General features: G+C 36.0%; 1 protein-coding gene across 1 annotated transcript in view; it reads right to left on the bottom strand.

Annotated features, from left to right (window-relative positions):
• KCNH5 (potassium voltage-gated channel subfamily H member 5) overlaps positions 1-24,031 on the bottom strand; it is a 511,342-nt gene that overhangs the window by 345,953 nt on the left and 141,358 nt on the right. Inside the window, exon 7 of the mRNA XM_043987371.1 lies at positions 3,808-4,234. Within this exon, the coding sequence (XP_043843306.1) occupies positions 3,808-4,234 (427 nt within the window). The remainder of the gene's footprint in view (positions 1-3,807; positions 4,235-24,031) is intronic.

The following is a 24,031-nucleotide window of genomic DNA, read 5'->3' on the forward strand; positions in this document are numbered from 1 at the left end:
ATTAAATGATCAAGCAGTCACACAGATAGTAAGTGTCAAGTGTCTGAAGCCAGATTTGAACTCAGGTCCTCCTGAATCCAAGGCCAGTGCTTTATCCACTGGACCACCTAACTGCCCCCATCAAGTAATCTTTACTTCCCAAAGTCATAGGAAGGGAACTCAGAGGTCATCTAGTCCAATCTGCACCTATACAGGAATCCCCTCAAAAACTTTCCTTATAATTGGCAGTTTAGCCTTCTTATAGGCACCTATACAGCATAGTAGATAGAGTGCTGGACTGAAAATCAGGATGACCAGTTCAAATTTTGTTTCATGTTAGGGCTAAAATTTTAGCTAGTCTGTCTAAAATATCTAATGAGTGGTGGCCAATAAATTATAAGCTTTAGCAAGAGTTAGACTTTTAAGCATTTATTAAGGAGCATAAGAATTTGGTAAAGAGAGAAAGACCTACATTCATCTATCTATTAAAAGGAGAGCACATTTGTAGCTCCCTTCTCCACTGGAGTCCTCAGGAAAGAGAGCGAGTCAGAGCTCCAGGCTCCCCCTTCTTCCTCCCACAAGCCAACGTCACTTCCTGACGCCAAAGTAAAGATGCATGGTCTTGCCCTCAGAGACCTTCTCCTCATGGTGGAGCTTTCCTACAGTAAGTCTCCAGCAGGTGGCGTCATTCCAATCATTACACTCAGATACTTATTAACTATGTGTACATGGATAAATCACTTAACTGCTCTGTGCCTCAATTTTCTCATCTTTAAAATGAGAGGATTTGACTGGGAGACCTCTCAGGTCTATCCCAGGTATCCTATGATTCTATGGCTTTCAAATAATAAGAAGCACTACCTCCAGAGGAAGAAAACATTCCACTTTGGGATAGCTCTACTTATTCAAAAGGTTCATTATTTTCCCCCTTTTATCCTTTAGAGTCAAGCAAAGCAAGGTTAAACCTTCTTCCACATGAGAGGGCTTCGAATATTTAAAGGGGAACCCTGTACCTCTAAGTTGTATTATAGTAATTATTTGATATTTAGTATTAGGTAGTTTTGTTTTGTTTTGTTTTAATCAGGATAGTAGTACAAAAAGACCTTTGTTTTCCTAGTAATGAAGACATCATCATTAATACTGATAACAAATTTTCATGATGTTTTTAAAAAGTCTAATCACACTCTAGTTGAGATATACTAAAATTTAAGCATACATTTCATCATTTTGCAAATCATGACTGTTATCCCCGACATCCCTGACAAAAAATGGCTATCCAATCTCATTAGAAATAAACAATAACTCATCTCCACAAGTCAAGTCAACAAACTATATTAAGTGCTTACTAGGTATCAGACACAGCCACCACTCAATCTGTTCCCTTCTCTCCACTCACATAGTTACTCCCTTAGCTCTGACCTTCACCATATGTCACCTGGATTATTGCCACAGCCTTATAATTGATCTCCTGGCCTTGAGTTTTTCACCTCTCCAATTCAGTCTTTGCACAGATGCCAAACTGATTTTCCTGATCTGAACATATTACGCTACTTAGCAAATTCCACTGGCTCCCTATTACCTACAGAAACAAATAGAACTCCTCTGTTTAGCATTTAAAGTCCTTCATGACCTGGCCCCAATCTACACTACCTTTTCAGCCTTATTGAACATATTACCCTTCCACACACACTGTGATCCAGAGAGACAGGGCTTCTTTCTGCTCCTCTTACAAATGACAGCATCTTGTAAGTGTGTTAGTGTTGTCTTCCATTCTTTGAATATATTCGATCTTCATTTGCAGCTCTCAAAATCCCTAGTTACCTTCAAGGCTCCTCAAGTTCCTTTCCTGATCTCCATCTCCCTGCCCCCAACCACTGGACCCTTCCTATACCTAGATGTGTATATGTTGACTCCTCTAATTTGGTGATACTTTTCTTCAAGGCAGGTACTTCTTTCACTTTTATTTTTTGAATCCCCAGAACTTAGTATAGTGCCTGTTACAAAGGAGGAGCTTAATAAATATTTACTGATGCATTGATTGTGTTTTAATACTCACAAAATGCAAAGATATTGTGGGGTAAGTATTGCAAGTATCATATTGCCGATTTTACAGATAGAAAAAAAGAGAGAGAATTAATGAGGTTATATCATGCAACTAGTAAGTGTCAGAGATTAGATTCAAACCCAGGTTTTTTGGACTGCAAATCTAGTATGCTTTCCTCTATATGATCTCTGTGGGTTGAGTATTGACTTATTTTTGTATTATATTATTTATGGAGGCAGGGTTTGTATTTTTACTTATTTTATTTAATATTTATCAATTATACTTTAATCTTATTTGGACCACACTTGGGAGTGTTGTGGGCCACATTGAGCCTACAGGTCATTTGACATCATTTTTTAAAAAATAATTCTAATGATAGGAAGCTCAGGGAACCACTAACATTTGAGAACAGCTTAATATATTTGTCCTTATTTTGAGCTGAAATCTGTTTTTCTGTAACTTTTACCTATTAGCTATACCCTCTAGGACCAAGAATAAGTTGAATGCCTTTCCAAATGAAAATCTTTCAAATATTTGAAGATCATCATATCCTTCAGTTTACCATTTTTTTCTTCTCCAGGCTATATATCTCTGGTTCTTCCAGATAGATAGAGATAGATAGATAGATAGATAGATAGATAGATAGATAGATAGATAGATAGATAGATAGATAGATAGGTAGGTAGATATGTGTATATATACATTTATACACACACATATACACATATACACAAATGTGTGTGTTTGTGTGTGTGTGTGTGTGTGTGTGTGTGTGTGTGTGTGTATCCTTAAATGATATATTTAGGGAGTCATCTTACTCTGTCAGCCACCATCTTCTGGAGTTTCTTCAAGCTTGTCCATCCTAAAATGTGGTTCTCAAACCAGGACAGAATACCCCAGGTTGAGTCTGTATGTCACTATCACAACATGTATTCCTCTATTATTTCATGTTAGGATTCCATGAGCTTTTTGATTTGTCTTCATTAAAATATCATATCATACTGAGCTTGCTATCTGCTTAGAACCAATACATGGATTACTTTCTAGATACACTCTACCCATCACACTCAATCCTGTACTTGGACAGTTGATGATTTGAACCCAGCACCAAGACTACATTTATCCTATTAAATTTATCTGGCAAGCCTCACCCTACTGCATGTCTGAATCTTGATTCTGACAAATACTCTATTGATTTTCTTTTCTAGCCTAGTACCACCTAAAAATTTGGTGAGCATACCTTCTATGCCTTTCTTCATCTAAGTCACTGAAAATGAAACAGTATTAGAAGAAATTAAACAACTGGTAGATATTTCCCCTATATCTACCTTTACAGTGCCTTTTAAAAATAGTATTCAATATATATGCATACCTATTTATTTGTATGTATATTGGTATTTTCTATCAGACCTATGATTCCATTGGTATAGGACAGTACCTATAAGGAAACTCCCTCTACTAATGCAGATCAACAACTACCCTGCATCTTATAGTCTTAGATAGTTGTCTGGGGAAACCAAGAAGTCAAGTGACTTGCCCAGGACCAAATAGTATGAGGCAGAGGGAGGATTTGAACACAGACCATCCTGAGTCTGCTTTTGTGCTTCCATGTGTGTAGAAGTTATCTATACATAGCATAAAAGAAGCAAAAACAGCATTTCTAGTACAAAGTGATGAAAGCAGATCAAAGTCTTAAAATTCCTTAAAAAGCCTGATAAAATACTATTTTAATATTTCAAGAACTGTGATTAAAGGACTTAACAAAGGAAAATAAAACTACTTACAGCCAACCATCATCATGGCCACCGAAAACATTTTCTCCACATCAGTGGTTGGAGCTATGTTTCCAAATCCTATCGTGGTAAGGCTTGTCATGGTAAAGTAGAGTGAGGATACATACAATGAATCCTTGCTGGGTCCTCCTTCCCATGCTCCTGTACTGGTATTGTACTGATAAGGTGTCCCAATACTCATGGCCAACTGATAAAGCCAGCTATCATTTTGGATACGATTCGTGACTTCATCGATGACTTCATAATCCCCAATGCTGTACCAAATGCAGGCTAGCCAGTGAGCGACTAGTCCAAACACACACACCAACAGCACCAATACAGCAGCACCATATTCCAGGTAATGGTCCAACTTCCTAGCAACACGTCCGAGGCGTAAAAGACGCACCACTTTCAAAGAACTGAAGAGGCTGCTGATCCCCTGGGGGAAAAAAGAAATGATAGAATGAATTCTAAAAACCTGGTGAAGGTGCACTGATTCATTGACTCACCTTGAATGTCAAGATCCATTTATATTATGACAACAGACACACAAAATGCACCTTTAATTTGCCATGAAGTAAAGAACCTGAAAAATAAAGGAGGTATTCTAAAATAGGGATATTTGTTTAAATAAATTAGTGTTTTGTGCATTACTAGACACAGCATATGTCTATTAGCAAAGGAAAAACAAGACTTTTTTTCAGAAAAGCAAAGAGTTTCACAAGGGCAGGTGATCTTGTCAACTAAAATTTGATTCTGATTTAAGGTAGTAAGGTAGTATGGTATACAGAGTGCGGGACTTGGAATCTGATAGTTATTATTGTTTAGTCACCATTCAGTTGTGTCTAACTCTGGGTTTTCTTGAAAAATATACTTGTGTAGTTTGACATTTCCTTATCCAGTGTGTCCTATTTTACAGATGAGGAACTGAAGCAAATAGGGATTTGAACACTAGATGCTCTATCCACTGCCCCATCTAGCTAGCTAGAGTGGAATAACCTGAGTTCAAATCCTGTCAGATAAACTGAGTTAAAATCCTGCTTCAAATACTTACTGGATGTGTGGCCCTGGGCAAGTCACATAATCATTCTCAGATTCTGTTTCTTCATCTGTTATATGGGAATAATGATATCACCTACCTGACAGGGTTGCTGGGAGGCTCAAATGAGTGAACATGTATAAAATGCTTTGCAAAACTTTAAAGTGTTATACAAATGTTAGTCCCCATCTATTTATTTGTTTATACATTTAATTTATTTATTAATTTGTTTGCTTGCTTGTTCATTTATTCATTCATTCTCTTGTTTATTCATTCATCTTTCATTTATTTATTTATCTATCCATCTACCTATTTATTTATTCATTCATTTATTAATCTGTTCATTTGTTTATTAATTAATTAATTCTTATCTATTTATTTAATTTGTTCATTCATTCATTCATTTGTTTATTTGTTTATTTAATATGATTATTCTCTCCCACTTCATGAGGTCTGAGGCACTGAGGTCTAAATAAATGAAAACCTAATAGTACAGAAGAAATGCCACTACCATAGTCTCTAGGAAGAGTTCAAAATTCATCAGTGGTGAAATCCACACACTTTTTTCTATCTCCTATGAAACTTGTCCTCTAACAGGACTATTTTCATTATCTTACCTTGTACCAAGAAAGAACAACAACAGCATTGTTGGAAAGGCAAACACAATAGAGTTTGTCCCAGGGAAACTATTCTTGGCTTGTTTTACTTAACATCTTCACTAATGACAAGTAAAATCATAGAAGGCATGTTGAACAGATTTTTAGATAATGTAAAGTAGGGAAGGATGGGTGTGCCAGGATCCAAAAGGATTATAACAGAAAGATTACAATAATGAGATAAAAACTAATAAAATGAAATTTTATTAGTATAAATGTCTTATAATTAAACTGAAAATTTCAATGACACAAGTGCAAAATAGAGGATATATGTCTAGGTAGCAGGGTTTTTTGTTTATTTGTTTTTTGTTTTTGTATTTCTGAAACAGATCTGGTGACTTTAGTATAACACAAGCCCAATATTGTCAGCAATCTGGTATTGCACACATTCATCTATGTGTTTTGGTCTACATTAAGGAAAGCATGGTGTCCCAGGCTAAGGAGATAATAACTTCTTTGTGATCTTCTCTTGTCAGACCAAATGTAGAGGACTTATTCAGTGGTGGGCACTGCATTTTAGGCAAGCTATTGATAAGCTGGAGAGAACATATAGGAGGGCAACAAGTAGAGTGAGGGACTAAAGATCCTGCCATATGGGGGTCAATTGAACAAAACAGGGATGATTAGCAGTCTTGGAAAGAGAAATCATGGGAGGAGGAGAGTGGGGAGAGAGGCAGGAACATGATTTTCAAGTATTTCTCAAGTATTAATAATGAAATCACATTCAAGTGTTTGAAGGGCTCTCACATGAAAGAGGGTTTCAGATTGCCCATTTGTGTCATATGTGGAATAATAATAATGGCATAGAAGTCAAAAAGTTCAGAGTTAGCCTTGATGTAAAGAAACATTTCCTAATAATTATAGCTAACAAAATGTGAGATTGAGCTGGCTCAGGAAGAAATGGGTTTCCCTAGATCAGAACTCATCAAGCAAATGTCTTAAGACTAGTGGGGAATATATGGTAGAAGGGATTCTTATTCAATGATGGGTAGTACCATATGGCCTTCCTAATGGGATATTGTGTGACAAGAAGTAACCATATTGGAAAGAGGAATATGGCTGAGCTGAATATCATACCCTGCAAAAAACATTAGTGTTAACCCTGCTATCTCCTACCACAGCTAAAATGCTACAACAGCCCCTAAACTTGGATGGGTATTACTGAAATAACAATAATTAAAAATAGCTAGCACTTGTAAGAGCATCAAGGTTTGCTAAGCATTTTACAAATATTATCTCATCTTGTCCTTTCTACAAACTTGGGAGGTAAGTGCAATTATTATACTCATTTTACACATGAGGAAACTGAGGTAGACAGAGGTTAACTTGCCCGGAAGCATACAGCTAAGAAAAGTCAGAGCCTGTATTTAAAAAAGGGTCTTTTGGGGGCAGCTAGATGGCGCAGTGGATAGAGCACCAGCCCTGGATTCAGGAGGACCTGAGTTCAGATCTGGCCTCAGACACTTAACACTTACTAGCTGTGTGACCCTGGGCAAGTCACTTAACCTCAATTGCCTCACTAAAAAAATAAATAAATAAATAAATAAATAAATAAATAAATAAAATAAGGTCTTTTTGACACCAGGTCCAGCGCTCAATCCACTAAGCTACCTAGCTAAAGGAAGCTAGAATTTACTTATAATCTATTCAAACTTATTTCAAGCAGGAAACTAAGCCAAGAGAATTTATATGTTGTCTGTTCAGTGAATAGACAGAAAAATGAATACTTTGTAAGATCCTTAAAGGTATATTTTTAGTTTTGCATCCCTAGTAACTAGCACAATGCTATATGTAGTAGGGATTTTAAAATGTGTATCAAATTGAACTGACTTGACTATGAAACACTATCCTAATGAAGACTCACTTAAATCCAAAAATTGATAAATAATTTAGCTGATATGGAGATGAGTGGCTCAGTATCACTAAATTTGTTTAAATTTGCTCTCATTACTAATTTAGAGTCTTCCCACAGCTATAAGCCACAAGAACAAAGGAAAATTTTCCATTAATATTACACAATCCATCATTTAATTTACTCTCATTAAATTAAGAAGAAAATGCATAACTGAAAATGTCTATAAAATACCAATAGACTAATAGGAAATTTGCCAGTGTAGAGTAGTCTCTGTATTCACTCATAATTCCTACTGGAACTGGTAGGCTAGGTGCCCAGGAGGTGACTTCTATTTCTCACTTAGATATCAAAGGGTAACCCAGAGGGACTTGGGGTGGTTTTCTTCCACTTTTTTGCTCACTAATTCCATCAGTTTACTCCCCATTAACTAGCAGTTTATATTAATTAACCAGACAGAATTCATTAGTTTTGAGTTGGGAGCATTTAATAAGTGAATAATAAAACAAAAACATTCCTCTAATTTCTAGGACACACTCTCCAATGAATACATACAGATTCCTGAGGGAGGTGGGCTCAAGTTGAAAGAGCTCATTTGGCACAAGGGTACCCCCACAGTTCCTGATTTGGGGGAGTCATTTTGTCCCATGGAGGAGTCTTCAAGAAATTCTACATGGGTATAGCTTTCTGATGGATTCCTTTACAATCTTGAAACTGCCTTCTTCAGTGTTTATTTTGAACTTAATTCCCATAAGCCACTGCTGTGGCATTTGATAAGGTGCCATGCTTAAAGTTAGGAAAACCTGAGTTTGAATCCTTCCTCAAATATTTACTAGCTGTATGGACTCTTTGCAAGTCAATAAACCTCTCTCAGCCTTCACTTTCCTCATTTGTAAAATTAACTACAAAGGACATATGGAGGAAGATGCTGTCTACATCCATCTGATAAATGGAATTCTATAAAGAATGGTTTTACACACAAACACATATATATAGATACATATATATATATATGTGTGTGTGTGTGTGTGTGTGTGTGTGTCTAATGGTAACCATCTCTAGTGTAGGAGAAGATTGAAGAAAAAAGAGGAAAAAGGAAATTTACATGACAAATTTAATAGCAAGTGTACGTAATAGAATTGCAGTTTCATGAGCAATTGTCTTTTTTTATTCTACTATGTTATGGAAATGCTTGCTTTTTTATTTCATAAAATAAATTCTAGCAGTAAAATAAGGGGACAAGAAGGAGGTGAACTTTATTGACTCTAAGATCCTTTCTAGTTCTAAATCTAGAACCCTATGATTCTATGACCCTGTGTTCTAGGAATGCTGATAAGAAGTCCAAGTCCTCTGATCTTTTGTTTGCTACTTTTCTAATCCTAACATCTCTGCTGACCTCCAGACTTGAATCTTCGATTTCCTAGTGGATATCTCAAACTGGATGTCCCATAGATATCTTAAACTCTACACATCCCAAACTAAATGCATTATCTTTACTCTGAAATTCTCCCTTCCTTTTAACTTTCCTATCATTGTTGAGGGTACTACCATCCCCCACCCCAGTCACCCAGGGTTGCAACCTAAGCGTCATCCTCAAGTCCTTACACTCTCACTTGGTTGCCAATTACTGCTGCAACATGCCCTTTAGATGGCCCTTTCTCTTTTCTGACACTGCTACCACCATAGTTGGGCAGGTAGGTGATGCAGTGAATAGAGCACTGGCCCTTGAGTCAGGAGGACCTGAGTCCAAATCCAGCCTCAAACACTTGACAATTACTAGCCATGTGAGCCTGTGCAAGTAACTTAACCCTGATTGCCTCAAAAAACATCTGGAGCTATCTCCAGTCATGCTAATTTATAACTTTCAACTCCACCCAGGTAGCTTTTGGGGAGAGAGTGAAGCTGGTGACTTTGCATAGCCCTGCCTCACTTAAACTCAATTCACCACAAGTCATAACATCATCTCCTAATGTCGTGGTCCTCTTTGAGAATGAAACAAAAACAACAACAACAACAACAACAACCATGGTGCAATCCCTCACTGACTTATATGGACTTTTGTGTCTCTTGTGGGTGCTCTTGGTCTCCCTGCCTTAAGTCTCTCTCCATTCTAATGCAGCTCATCTGTCAAAGTGATCTTCCTAAAGGTGTCACTCCTCTCCCCCTATTCAATCAATCCCAGTGGCTGCCCTTCATCCCCAGGATCAAATATAAAATTCTGTTTGGCTTTTAAAGCCCTCCATAATCTGGCTCATTCCCAGCTTTCCAATATTCCAATAATTTCTTCAGTTTTGTTTTGTAATACTGAAAATGTTGTACTTGGGGATTTTAACAAGTTTATTAACCTACTACTTATTGTTCCATTTTTCTGCCTTATAATTTTTAAAGAGAGTCATTTTTGCCTAATAATGAATCTTTTAATTTTAGTTTGGTTCTGTACTAAGTAATTTAAGCAAATTGTCTACCAAACTTGACCATGTACTTCTTTCCAACTTCATAATAGAGGTATAAAACAAAAACTAATATATAAACAAGATTATAGGTACACATGTAAATAGTTCTGTTAATAATTCACTGTAACATATTTGCAACATTTGTGTCAGTTAATAGTTTTCTGACTCAATTTTTTGCCTGTTTATTTGTTGAATATGCTAAGTTTGAAATTATTTTTTAAATAAAGATGAGTTTGAGTCTCTTTAGAAGACCAAAAAAAAAAATTGGTGGACTCGTACTAGAACTGAGTAGAATTTTGAAGCTGTTCAGGAGAATACTATCTTCCCCAAGAACAATGGAGATAGATATTAGCTAGAGCTCTGAGGACCATTTTAGTGGAATTCTTTTATGAAAATTGTTTTACAATATTCAGTGGTATCACCACTGGAGATAGCCTAACAACAAGCATGTTGCTGCTAAGTTTTTAACATCTCCTCTGTACCTAAGACTTCCATCATTTGCTTCTCCTTTTATCATTTAAAAGAATTGAAAAATCATTTAAGATATTTCCAAGTTTACAATAAACTTGCTTCTACAGATGACACAATAAAGTTTTCCTCACAAACCTTTTTAAATATTCCAGGTTTTACACACACACACACACACACACACACACACATACACACACAAGCACACACACGCACACACAAATTTAGACTTCCAGTGTTTTTAGGAATCTCATCAAATGAATCAATTTTATCTTAGACAAGGAATCAATTACCTCAAATACTATAGGCAATATTTTTAACTTTAAATCCTCTATTAACTGAATCAAGAAAACTGGGATGCTATAGTATCCCATGTTAAATTTTATGACATTTTCTATAAACAAGCACTTAGCACAATGCCTGGCACATAGTAGGTACTTAATAAATGTTTATTAATTGATTAATTGAAGCCATCTAAACTTAATCTCTCAAAATGTAAAGCTTGGGTTTGAAGCATTAATAATAATAATAAGCCCCCTTATAGACTCGGGAATATTTCAAAATGTCTAATTGTTTGCTTCATGACAATTTTGCCAATTCTAAATTTGTTTACAAAAGAATAAAATATACCCTTAACCAGATAACATATTTTATTTCTCCAGTTTTAAAAGACATAGGTCTGGGGCAACTAGGTGGCACAGTGGATAGAGCACTGGCCCTGGAGTCAGGAGTACCTGAGTTCAAATCTGGCCTCAGACATTTGACACTTACTAGCTGTGTGACCCTGGGCAAGTCACTTAACCCCAATTGCCTCACCAAAAAAAAAAGAAAAGAAAAGAAAAGAAAAAAGACATAGGTCTGTCCTTGTCACTCTCCTATTTAAATAGAATGAAACAAAAACAACAATGGTTGAAGATAAAATAAAAATTTCTGAGCCAGGCATTTAATAGTAATAAGTGACATTTTTACAGTGCTTGAAGGTTTGCAAATTTCTTAATATACATTATCTCATTAAACCCTAAAGACAATCCAAGTATTATAGTCCTCAATTTACAGATGGAAAAAATGAGGCTCATAGAAGTAAAAGGATTTACTCAAGACCACATGGCTCCCAATGTCTGGGTCAAGGTTCAAATCCAGATCTTCTTCAGAGGTCTGCATCTGACTACTATGCTCCATACACCTCCAGCAGTAATGTTATTAGCCTGGAATTTAAGTACCTCCCATATTTCCACTTACTTTTCCTGTCATATTCCATGCTATTCCCTCTCACAATTCAATAAACATTTATTAATCACCTACTCTGTGCCAAGCAAGAGACAGTCCCTGCTCACAAGGAGCTCACAATCTAATAGGGAAGACAATACTTAAAAAATATATAGAAACACATTATACACAGGATAAATAGGAAATAACTAACAAAGGGAAGATGTTAGAATTAAGAAAGGTTATGGAAGGCTTCCTGTAGAAGGTGGGATGTTGAGACTTAAGCCACAAATTCTATACAGCAGAGAGACTGAGCTCTTATTTGCTGTTCCATGAAATCAATCCTATATCTCCCATTTCTGCTCATTGACATAAGCCATTCTCCATGCTTAAAATACACTCCCTCCTCATTTCTGTTGTATATGGTCCTTATTTTCCTTTAGGGATCAGCTTTCCCTGAATCTTCCCATTTCCACTCCAGTTGTCAATGCTTTTAAGTCTCCAACAATTTTTCTTGTGCTACAATTATCTGCATACATATTGTACCCCCCATTCTATCCCCAATAGAATGTAAGTGGACACAGTGACTTATTATGTACATAATAGGCAATTAAAATATTAAATCAAATTTAAATGTATGCATAGTGAAAGTAATGATCAAGTTGCTTCTGAAATAAAATAATACATTCATTTTCTTTATTTTATTTTAGTGAGGCAAGTGGGGTTAAATGACATGCCCAGGGTCACACAGTTAGTAAGTGTTAAGTGTCTGAGGCCGGATTTGAACTCAGATACTCCTGACTCCAGGGCCAGTGCTCTATCCACTGCACCACCTAACTGCCCCCATAATACACTCATTTTCATCATTGAGCAATAATAGAGATATGTGGCTCAGTCTGAAAAGCATTTTAAGGAGTTCACAAAAAACGACTTTACATTGAGACATAATTCAGTTAGGGATTTATGACTCAGGAGGTAAAATATCAACTTTATTATGCATCACTGTTATATGAAGAAGGTAAGTTCTAGGATATAGGCCAGCACATCTAAGACTTGGGATTAATGTATGATTAACAAGTTTGAAGAGAGTTAGGATGTCTGCAGAAATGGGCATGATCCAAGCACAAGTGCCCAATTCTAGATCTCAATAAAAGCAAAAGTTAACAGTCCAATAATGATTGAAAGTAATAGATATTTTCCAGTTATAAGACTGAGGGAACTAGGATGAAGGATATGATCTAGGTTCAAGTGTGATGGATTCAAAATTTGGTAGGGGAGGGGGAATGGAGATAAACAAAAATGCATTGCAGAACAAGGTCAGAAAAACAACATGGAGCACTATAGAGCTTTAATTAATAATGATTTTATTACATATAAATGAAAGGTAATATGATATAGGGTATAGAGGAATGGTCTTTGAGTAAAAAAGACCTGGGTCCAAGTTCTGTTCGGATATATACAGCCTTATGATCCTAGGTAAGCCAATTAAGCTCTCAATCCTCTAGGCAACTCTCTAACATTATAAGTTGCTAGTATTGGCAGAGGAAGTTCTATAGCAGTGCTAATACAATCACAGACCCAGTTTAAAAATTACAAAAATGAACCTGAAGCAGAATCATTTTACAGAGAGCCATACTTCACATGACCCCCAACTCAGAGGCAACTCAGCTAACATCACACTTCTGATAAAGCCTCCCCACAGTTTGAGGCTGTAGATTAGTGGAATATCTTTGGGAAAATGTTTGACCTATCCTAGGGCTTGCAATTTATGTATAGGTTTCCACATTGCTTCCTCAAACTCATAGCCTGACTGGTTTATCATATCCTTGGTATGAACTTATCACCTTTAAGAATCTACAGTGTTGGGGCAGCTAGGTGGCGCAGTAGATAAAGCACTGTTCCTGAATTCAGGAGGACCTGAGTTCAAATCCGGCCTCAGACACTTGACATTTACTAGCTGTGTGACCCTGGTCAAGTCACTTAATCCCAATTGACTCACAAAAAAAAAAGAAAGAAAGAAAATCTACAGTGTCCTGAGCTATATAATCCTCTTGACCATAACTAGTTGGGGCTCAACAAGTGCTTAAAAAATGTTATCAATTGATTCAAGGGGTATGATATCCATCAGCTTCCTAGAGATAAGCAGCTTTGTAACCCCTACCTTGTGTTATAAGTTGACCTGAGTACTCTATAATTTTCCTCATTACTTGTCAATAAGTATAATTGGAGTGAAAAGGGTGAATGTGGATGAGTTGAGGTAAAAAGTTTAGTTTATAGAAAAGGGCATTTAAGATCAATGAGGAAACTGAATTCCACAGGCAGCAGAGAGATGATAGTGATATAGGAATATAGGATTTAGAGGTAGAAGGACCTTAGAAATAGCCTGTTTCTGGAATTCTTTTTTTGTTGTTGTTGTTGGTGAGGCAATTGGGGTTAAGTGACTTGCCCAGGGTCACACAGCTAGTAAGTGTTAAGTGTCTGAGGCCAGATCTGAACTCAGGTCCTCCTGAATCCAGGGCCGGTGCTCTATCCACTGCACCACCTAGCTGCCCCCTGTTTCTGGAATTCTTAACCTGGGGTTCATGGAACCTCTCCACGCCTGGAGCTCATGAATAGATTTCAAGGAGTACATAATTTTTTAAAAATAGCTATTCTCAGCAATACAAGGACTCAAGACAATCCCAAAGGACCAAAGATGAAGCATACAATCTGCCTTCAGAGAAAGAACTGATATTGATTTTATATGTTTATATACACATATATGTACATAGACAGTCTGTATATATTGAATCATGCTATTTTCACTTTTTTCATTTTTTATTTGTTTTCTTATACAAAATGAATAATATTATAATGTTTTATTGTAATGTACACATATGACTTATATCTGATTGCTTGCTTTCTCAGGGAGGGGGGAAAGAGGCAGAGAGGGAAGGATAGAATTGGGAACTCAAAACTTTAAATGAAAATGTTTTTGATTGATATCTATGTCAACAAAAACTATTTTCTTTGTAATTCTGTGCATTTTAGTTTATGCATTTAAAACTATTATTCTGAGAAGGAGTCCATAGGTTTCACTAGCCTGCCAAAGGGATTGATCTTGTACCAAAGAAACCCTGATCTGTTGATTACAATATTGTTTAAAGGTGAAGAAACAGGTCCAGAAAAATGAAACAACCAGGCTAAAGTTACAGAGACCATAAGTGGCAGAACTGAGATTTGAACCCATCTTCTGACTCCAAATAACACTTTCTCTTCATTACACCATGATGCCTTTAATGTACTGTGCCCCACATAGCATTTACGCATCCATTTATTGTACTCCATTCAGATCACTGTCTGCCAGTATTCAGCAACCTCTGATATAGTCATCTCCTAAATCATGGGGAAAAGCTCAGAAGGTATTGTTGAAAATGCAGCTGTCACTGACCTTGTGGCACAGGCATCACTGTCCAGTCCTTTTATCTATTATGTGCTTAAAACCTTAAGCAGCTTAGAGCATAACTCAGGAGGCAATATTTTCCCCAGGGACATGTACAAAAGGGCAACAACATAGGTTCCCAGACAAAGCTACCAAGTTAACCAGACTCCCTAAAGCTGAATGACTGCTACAGAGACATCTCATTTGGCTTGCTCACTCCTCTTCCTTACAAAATGCTGCTGCATCACCACCATAGTACATAATACAAGCCTAGAAGCCTAGTCTCTCCCTTCTGTTGCCCACTGCCCACAGGCACCCTCAGGATAAAGAAGGGCTAGTGCTCTCACTAGGGTTACTGACAGAAGTTGCTACTCCATTTTGGAATGTGTGCACAGAAGAGAAAATCACCAATTTTGGTCAAAGTGTCAACAACTAACAAGATGACATTATATCTCTGGGATGGGGGTAAATTCATGGGGAAAACAATCCATCATCCTCATCCCTTTAGAATGATGCAGAGTCAACAGAGTTTCTAACAAGCCTGCCAATTTCCCCATGAAGCCCTGGGACTGGGCACACACTTCACAGTGTTGTACTCTATCATATGTGTGTCCTAGCAAGTGGCAAAGTAACTTTCTTTTACCTTTCTTTATATTGCCAGGGCTTGATACAGTGCTAGCACTGTAGGTCCTTATTAACTATTTTTTTATGATTTAACTATTTATTTTTATCACTGACTGTAGTAGCTGATTCACTGGCTGTTCAAATTCTAGTTTCTACAAAAATACATCTGTCTACTTGCATTATCACAAAATGAAGGATGTGACAGTGTTATGTCTCTTTTGTTTTGTTTTTCAAATATCATCCAGCGAATTTGACATGAATCAAATAAATGGTCAGAGTTCTCTAAATTCCTAGGGTCAGTATGAACAACAATGAAGTACTAAGTTCTCCCCCAATAGCATTTACATAACTCAAATTCATTAATTATATGTTAATTTTCCTCCACTATCATATAATTTTTCCCTACTGAGGTCAACTTGGGAAAATAAGAGCTGTGTCATGGGGAAGAGATAGTTTATGAGGGGATGGCTACCACTGGGTTTGATGTTCTCTTGTTCTAAAAGTCTGGGTAGATCAACAGAGGAACCAAGATAAGATGTCACTTTGCTTCAATATATGCATTCTGTTGGAGGTATCTAATGGCATACTGTCACATTGCCTTATCAGGATCACACTGTATGGTCCCCTGAGGTTAAATTTGGTGACTATCTTAGTAGATCAATGAGTACGTCTAAGAGTATGGATATTGGGAGTATAAAATACCAGTTCTAAAAGGTTATTGTGTGCTCTGTAGTCATAACAGAGCTGTAAGTCCCTGATATTCTTTTTTTTAATAGTATTGGAGTCACCAACAGCAGCAGCATTACTGACTTGCCCAGGGTCAGACAGCTAATAAATGTCTGAGGCCAAATTTGAACTTAGTTCTTCCCAGCTCCAAGACTAGTTGTTCTATCGACCATGCCAACTAGCTGCCACCTATCTATAAAGATAGAGGACTGTGAAAGTGCTGTATAAATACTAGATATTATTATTAATTAATGAATAGAGTACTAGATTGGGAGTCAGAAATACCTGGGTTCAAATCATGTATCTGATACTTACTGTGTGATCCTCAATAAATAATTTAAACTTTTTAAGTCTTGGGCAAATTCCTAGGACTTATGCATGTATAATATATGTGTATAAATAGACATATATAAATATGTATGTAAACACACATGCCCATGTAAATAAGTTGTGTGTGATATGTATTGTGTGTACATATATATGCATGCATGTGTGTGCATATGTAATGTAATATACATACATACACAAATGGGTATATAAATATACATATACTTTACAAATGTATCTCACTTGAAGTTAGTTGAATAGGCTGGTTAAGCAAAGAAAGTTTTATAAATTGATTAAGTGACAAATCTAAAGAAATAAGAGGTTTAAATAAATTGGCTTCATTTAGAATTGTTATTAAAAATCCTATTGGACTCATCATGCATATTATATTTCTTTTATTTTTCATTTTTAATTCATGTAACCTAGATCAGTTAAAATATTCCTGTCTTTGAAATGGAAATCTAGATTGGTAGCATTGGTCTGTGTATGCTTTTAACAAATGAATCCTGCTACTCAGCCTATAACCACAATATAAGTGAATGAATTCTACTTTGTTGAATTGTGGAAGACTCATACAAACATACACAAAACAGTTTAGTAGCTTGTGTGACTGTTATATACTACATGAAATCTTTCATCTGCTCCAATACTGCAATGAATCTATCATGTCACTGATGAAGGTTTTCTTTTTACTCTACATTGCAACCCATTCATGCCTACTTACCCTATTTCATTTTTGTCCATAAATTCATTACAAGGTATCCCCCGACATACTGAAAGCTGTTCTTGAATTCTCTTCATATTTTGAAGATACCAATAGAAACATGCAGACCTTGCCTTTCTCTATTTTCCTACCTGCATTCTACTTATTTTTTAACGTGAAACAAATAATTCAAAAATTAAAATAAAAATTACAACAAGTGTTTGTCAATTGGAATTGAATAAAACAATTACATACACAACAGGTTCGAAAAGAGACTTTGAATAGCATGAAAAATCCAAGTGGCAAGTGAGGGGGTGAAAAAGTAGGTTGAAGAGATCTTTCAATGAGAGAAAAGGACACTAAAATGTGAGGTAGTGGGCACCAAAGACAACCCAATCATTTTAATATTTTTCTGAGGGTCCCAACCCTGCCTAACTCTTTGTCTTTTACTCTGACTGACAGTTATCTTCTGCTACAACAATCCTTCCACAACAAGCAGAAGATTCCTTTGGTTTTAAATGACCTTGGTAATGATATTCTCAGTCACAGGATGCTCTTATAATAATGTGACTTTTTTTTGTTAGATTTGCCTTGTCTAAAGTACATTTTAATTCTCCTTCTTTTATTCCCCCTTATAAATACAGTAGCTAAATATAGGAACCAACAAATGCTATTCTCAATATCATCTTGAAATTCAGTTCATTAAGTGACCTTGGACTATTAAAAGCAAAGATGAGCTGAGTACTATAGAAAGTTTAAAATACATGGTAAAATCCTAATGCAAACACATTAAAATTAAACAGTAAAATAAAAGAGATAAGACACATATAGGTGGCACTTATATAAACTGGAAAGGATTTATTCATAAATGAAATTTTAGAAGCGTATAATCTTTCAGAATGAAAGGGATGTAAAAAGTGATCACATTTTAAATGATGGTTTTGGATAAGATCATATATAAAGTCATTTTTTCCACTTGAATTTTCTGATTTTTAATATAATCCCTTCATAAGATGAGGAAACAGAGGCTAAGAGAACCAAAGTAGAATACTGAAAGTTAAGAGCTATTTAGTGGCAGAGCCATAATAATACCCCAGGTCTCCTGACTCTGAGTCTAATGTCTTTCCACTAGACCATGATGGATGGAGTGTATAACTTAATTAAGTTATTAAAGTCTTTCAAGATTTCTTTATTTTGTATAATAATACCATGAAATAGGTATAAATGAAGATATTCTGAGACTTATGCAGATGAAAGGCTGGCACTGGGAACCATATTATTTTTAAGATTTTTTTGCCAAATAATTTTTGTATTAAAACTTGTTAAAATTCTGACATACTCCAGTATTCCTATGGATCTGTGATCTCATTGATTAGGCACATTTTCTCCAACAATATAGAACACAATCTATCCTATATAAGTCCTATCTTCTCACAATTCTTTCTATTGGCTACCTCCAAGGTATGACCTCTAACTTTTCTTACCTGAGGATAGCAATGGAGGACATCAGTCATCCTTCACTCTCACCACTCATCTGTCCCATCTTATTTTTTTGTCATGGATTTCTTTTATTATATGTTTATACTACTCTACATAATCCCTTTTTTGTAATATGTTGCAGCCTGGTTGCCTCTACCACACACCTTTCCATAGTCTTTTGAGAGATCTTCAACTTCACACTTTTAGAAACTCTATTACTTGCAGTCAGAGAACATCAGCAGAAGAACATGTGTCTTAAAAAGCCAGACCTTTGCTTCAGGGAGAAATCTGAAGTCATCAAAGGAAAGTTACAATTTTCTAAAGGGAATCTAACTTGCTCAGCTCCTTCTGTCCAAATCTGGGACAAACTCATTGTCTATGTGCATTTTTTCATATGTATATAATATATATATATACATACATACATATACATATATACACATAGGTGTGCGTTATATATACACATGTGTATTGTGTAAATTGTGCTGATAGATTACATTGGCAATTGCCTGGTTGAACATATACATACTAGTTTTTAGAATTGATTATCTTTTTTCCTCAGGATTCTTTCTAATTTTAGTAACACCATACTCAGAGTTTACTAAGTCTATTGTTTTGATATTGTTCTTGAATCTTCTTTCTCCCTTATTTTTCATATCTAATAAGTTCCCAAAACTTTTAAATTTGGTACTTCTAACATACAATCCTCTTTTTATTCCAACCACCATTATCATGATACATGCCCTCCTTCCTTATCACTTTTCTGGAGTATTTAATTATCTTCCTACTAGTTCTTCCCATCTGGGCAGTGAGGTGATAGAATGCCAGGCCTGTAGTTAGGAATACCTGACTTCAAAAACAGCCTCTGACACTTACTAGCTGTGTAACCCTGGGCAAGTCACTTATCCTTGTTTGTCTCAGTTTCCTCATTTGTAAAATAAGCTTGAGAAGGAAATGACAAACCACTCCAGTATCTTTGCCAAGAAAACCTAAAAAAGATGTGATGAAGAGTTGGACATAGCTGAAAAAAAATGACTGAACAACAGCAACACTTCTTCCCACCTGGGCATCTAGATGGTACAGTGCATACAGTACAAGGTCTGGAGTCAGGAAATCTCATTTTTCTGAATTCAAATCTGGCCTCAGACACTAATAGCTGTGTGACACTGAGCAAGTCATTTAAACCTGTTTGCCTCAGTTTCCTCATCTGTAAAATGAACTGGAGAAGAAAATGGCAAACCACTCCAGTAGCTTTGCCAAGAAAATCCCAAATGGGGTCACAAAGAGTAGGACACAACTACAAACTAACACCAAAGTTATTCCCTCTTCTTTCTCCCTTCTATGATCCATTCTCCACTCCAGAACTAGTCTACCTTATGTTGAAATCAGGTCATATAACTTCTGAGCTCAAGGCCCTTAAATAGCTCTTTATTGCCTATAAAGTATAGCTCTGATTTCTTAACTTGGCTCTTCATAGACTGGTGCCTTTCCATCAATTAAGCATTATTTTCCTTCTACTCCCAAAAAGTTTCTGCAAGAGATGAGCTAGACTAATTATTGCTCTAAGTATAAGGCCTATGCTATCCCATATGTATAACTTAGCTCTTAACATTCCATGTGTCTCAAATGTCTTCTCTCCCTTCCAAGTCAGCTGAATTCTTTTTAACCCATTAAAGCCCAACTCCAATTCCATCCAGTTAGTTTGTGGTTATCATTCATTCTTTCAGCCTCATGTAGTACTGTTTGTACTCTTCTTATGCATTATTCTAGGTTGCTATAATTTGTTTTTTTGGTGTCATTTCCCCCTAATATAAAGTAAGCATTGGGGCAGCTACGTGGTGCAGTGGATAGAGCACAAGCCCTGGATTAAGGAGTACCTGAATTCAAATCCGGCCTCAGACACTTAACACTTACTAGCTGTGTGACCCTGGGCAAGTCACTTAACCCCAATTGCCTCACACACACAAAAATATAAAGTAAGCATTAAGAACACAAGTACATCTCATCCGAATTAGATCTCCTAATGGACATCCAATCTTTCCAAATCTCCTGATGTCTAGCACAGCTCTCTTTTACAGTAGGCACTTAATAAATGTGCCATTGATATTTTTATTGAAACTAGGACCAAAGGACTCATGATGGAAAATGTTCTCCAAATCAAAAAAAAAAACCTGGAATATAGATGCAGATTGAACTATATTATTTCTACTTGTTTTGTTTTCTTTTTTTTTTTTTTTGAGGTTTTCCCCTTTTGCTCTGATTCTGCTGTCATAGCATGGCTAATGTGGAGATATGTTTACTGTGATTGTACACATAAAACATATATCAGATTACTTCCTGTCTTGGGGAGGGGAAGGGAGGGGAGGGAGCAGAGGGAGAGGAGAGAAAGAGAAAAATTTGAAACTAGAAATCTTATAAAAACAAATGTTGAAAACTATCTCTAAGTGTAACTATAAAATAATAAAACACTTTAAAAAAAAGAAACTATGACCCAAAACAAAAGAAAGAAAAGTCAGATCCTAGGAATAATGTGAAATACAGTATATATATATATATATATATATATATATATATATATATATATATATATATATCACTCAATACTTGCTGGTTTATAAATCTTAAGAAGTTATTACTTCAGAGGACAATTTAAAATGAATAAAGGGGATATAACACAATGCATTTTCTTTGATATGAAAGCAAAGTTCAATTATTAAGATATTCATTATTTTATAATTCATATAATTCAATCCAATGATTTTAATTATAACCTGAAGTTAAATGCATTGATGACTTAAAATCTTAAAGACTAAGAGGCTGTACAGGATTTTCAGGTGAATGTATTAATTACACTCCATGAGTACTCTACTCCTCTGTTTCAACATCATGTGGACATGACTACAAAGTCAATGTCACTGAGCACAATATCTACCAGGTGCAAGCAGTCTGGAAGGTCTTCTAGTATAGAATCAATGATTAATAACCTGTCTTCTATCTGAGGACTAGCATAAGTTCCTTGAGGCAATAAATATTTGAAGTGGATTGGCCTCCAGATGACAAATGCTTTAGACTATGAAAACACATAAAAGCAAGTTATGAAAGGCATAAGGGTTTGCTATTTTAGTTAGAGGAATGATTTATGGAAGTCTTGAAGTCAATTAAGTATGATTGACTGTAGACTATAATTCATGTTTATTGGTGTCACAGTTTAATTCTATTTCTGAGGGAAGTAATAACAAATTAAACATTTTATCTCACTAACAGATTTTTCTCTTCTGTCTGATACAGAGTAGTTGATAGAATGCTGGATCTGGAGTCAGGAAGATCCAAGTTCAAAACCAGCCTCAGATATTTACTAAGCTATGTGAGCCTAGGCAACTCACTTAATCTCTGTCTCAGTTTCTTCATTAATAGAACCCACCTCCTAGGATTTTTGTGAGGATTTTTAAAGCACTTTATAAACTTGAAAGAGCTATCATCAAATAAGTGATATCATTATTGTTGTTGTTGTTTTTATTTCTTTTGAGTCTTGGTCCCCATTTTTAGCCCATCTTTTATCAGATTATTTCATTAGACAGTATGATCTTCATGAAATACCATCCTATTCATTTTTAACAGTCTTTATGCACTTTCTTTGACCCTTAACATTTCACTCATTTTCCATTTTACTCAACCCATGTCTTCCTTTTCCATCTAGGTATTGCAATGATTTCTTCCACCACTTCTTCCTGCCTCCCATTCTAAACACTGAGTTACTAACAAACAAACCCTCATTGCTAACAAGATCAAAAATAAATCTGAAAGCATCAAACACCTTGAAGGCAAATTAAGATATAATAAAGTTGATGGAGAAATGTTATTCAGAAGCCTATCCCTTCTTCTTTTAGCCTTGTCAACTTGCAAATTCTGTAAGCCATTGTGGCTTAGACACAAGAAGAAAAAATATTTCTGAGGACCTATTGAATTATTATATATCACTGTGTCTTTAGATCACTTTCTTACTCTACTAACACCAAAAATAAAGGAGGGATTCTATTTGATAGGACCTTACATCTGTAGAGTATTTTGTACCATACAATCACACTTTGTATGTTAACTTATCCCAAACTCACAGCCTGTTGTTTAAAGGTTAATCTTCAAGAGAGGTTATATGACTTAGCTGGTAAACAAAGAATAAGTATTCCACCTTAAGTACATCTTCTAATACCTACTCCAGTGTTTCCTTCCATGCATAATGTAGGTCAAAGAGCATGTTCTATTGCAGTAGAATGTAAATTTCTTGAAAGCAGGGATGGTTCTGTTTATATCTTCAGTCTTACATAGTGCTAGGTATGTAGTAGGTGCTTAATAATTATTAAATTAGGGGTAGCTAGGTGGCATAGTGTATAAAGCACCAGCCCTGGATTCAGGAGCACCTGAGTTCAAATCCAGTCTCAAACACTTGACACTTACTAGCTGTGTGACCCTGAGCAAGTCACAACTCTCATTGCCATGCCAAAAGAAAATTTGTTAAATTAAACATGCTTCATAGAATGGGGTAAAATCCCACCTGAAAGAGGCAGGAAAGGGATTATGGAGTGGAGATACAGATGGGGGAGGAATGGGACTGTGAATGAGCCTTACACTCATCAGAATTGGCTCAAAGACCTTAATCTCATCAGAGTTGACTCTGGAGGGAATAACATACACACTCAATTTGGTGGAGTAATCTATCTAACCCTTCAGAAAAGTAGGAGAGGAAGTGGATAAGGAGAGAGGGGGTTAAAGAAGGGAGGGCAGATTGGGGTGGGGGGGGAGTCAGAAGTAAAACAGTTTTGAGGAAGAATAGAGTGAAAGAAGATAGAAAATAGAGTAAATATCATGGGGAATGGGAATAGGATAGAGGAAAGCAGTTAACAATAGTAACTGTGAGGGCAGATAGGTGGAGCAGTGGATAGATAAAGCACTGGCCCTGGATTCAGGAGGACCTGAGTTCAAATCTGGCCTCAGACACTTGACAATTAGTAGCTGTGTGACCCTGGGCAAGTCACTTGACCCTCATTGCCCTGCAAAAAAATTTAAAATATTTTTAAAATTAAAAAAAAACAATAGTAACTGTGAAAAAAATTTGAAGCAGAGACAAGCATAATGGAAGATGGTGATGATGATTGATTGATGATTGGATAAAGATGAGAATTGATTGAGGAGAATTGATTGATAAAGAGGATGATTAATTTATGAAGATGAGGATTGATTGATGAGGAGGATGTATTGATGATGAGGACTGAGTGATGATGATGATG

Source organism: Dromiciops gliroides, chromosome 2 (assembly GCF_019393635.1).
Source record: "Dromiciops gliroides isolate mDroGli1 chromosome 2, mDroGli1.pri, whole genome shotgun sequence".
Classification (NCBI taxonomy): Eukaryota; Metazoa; Chordata; class Mammalia; order Microbiotheria; family Microbiotheriidae; genus Dromiciops; species Dromiciops gliroides.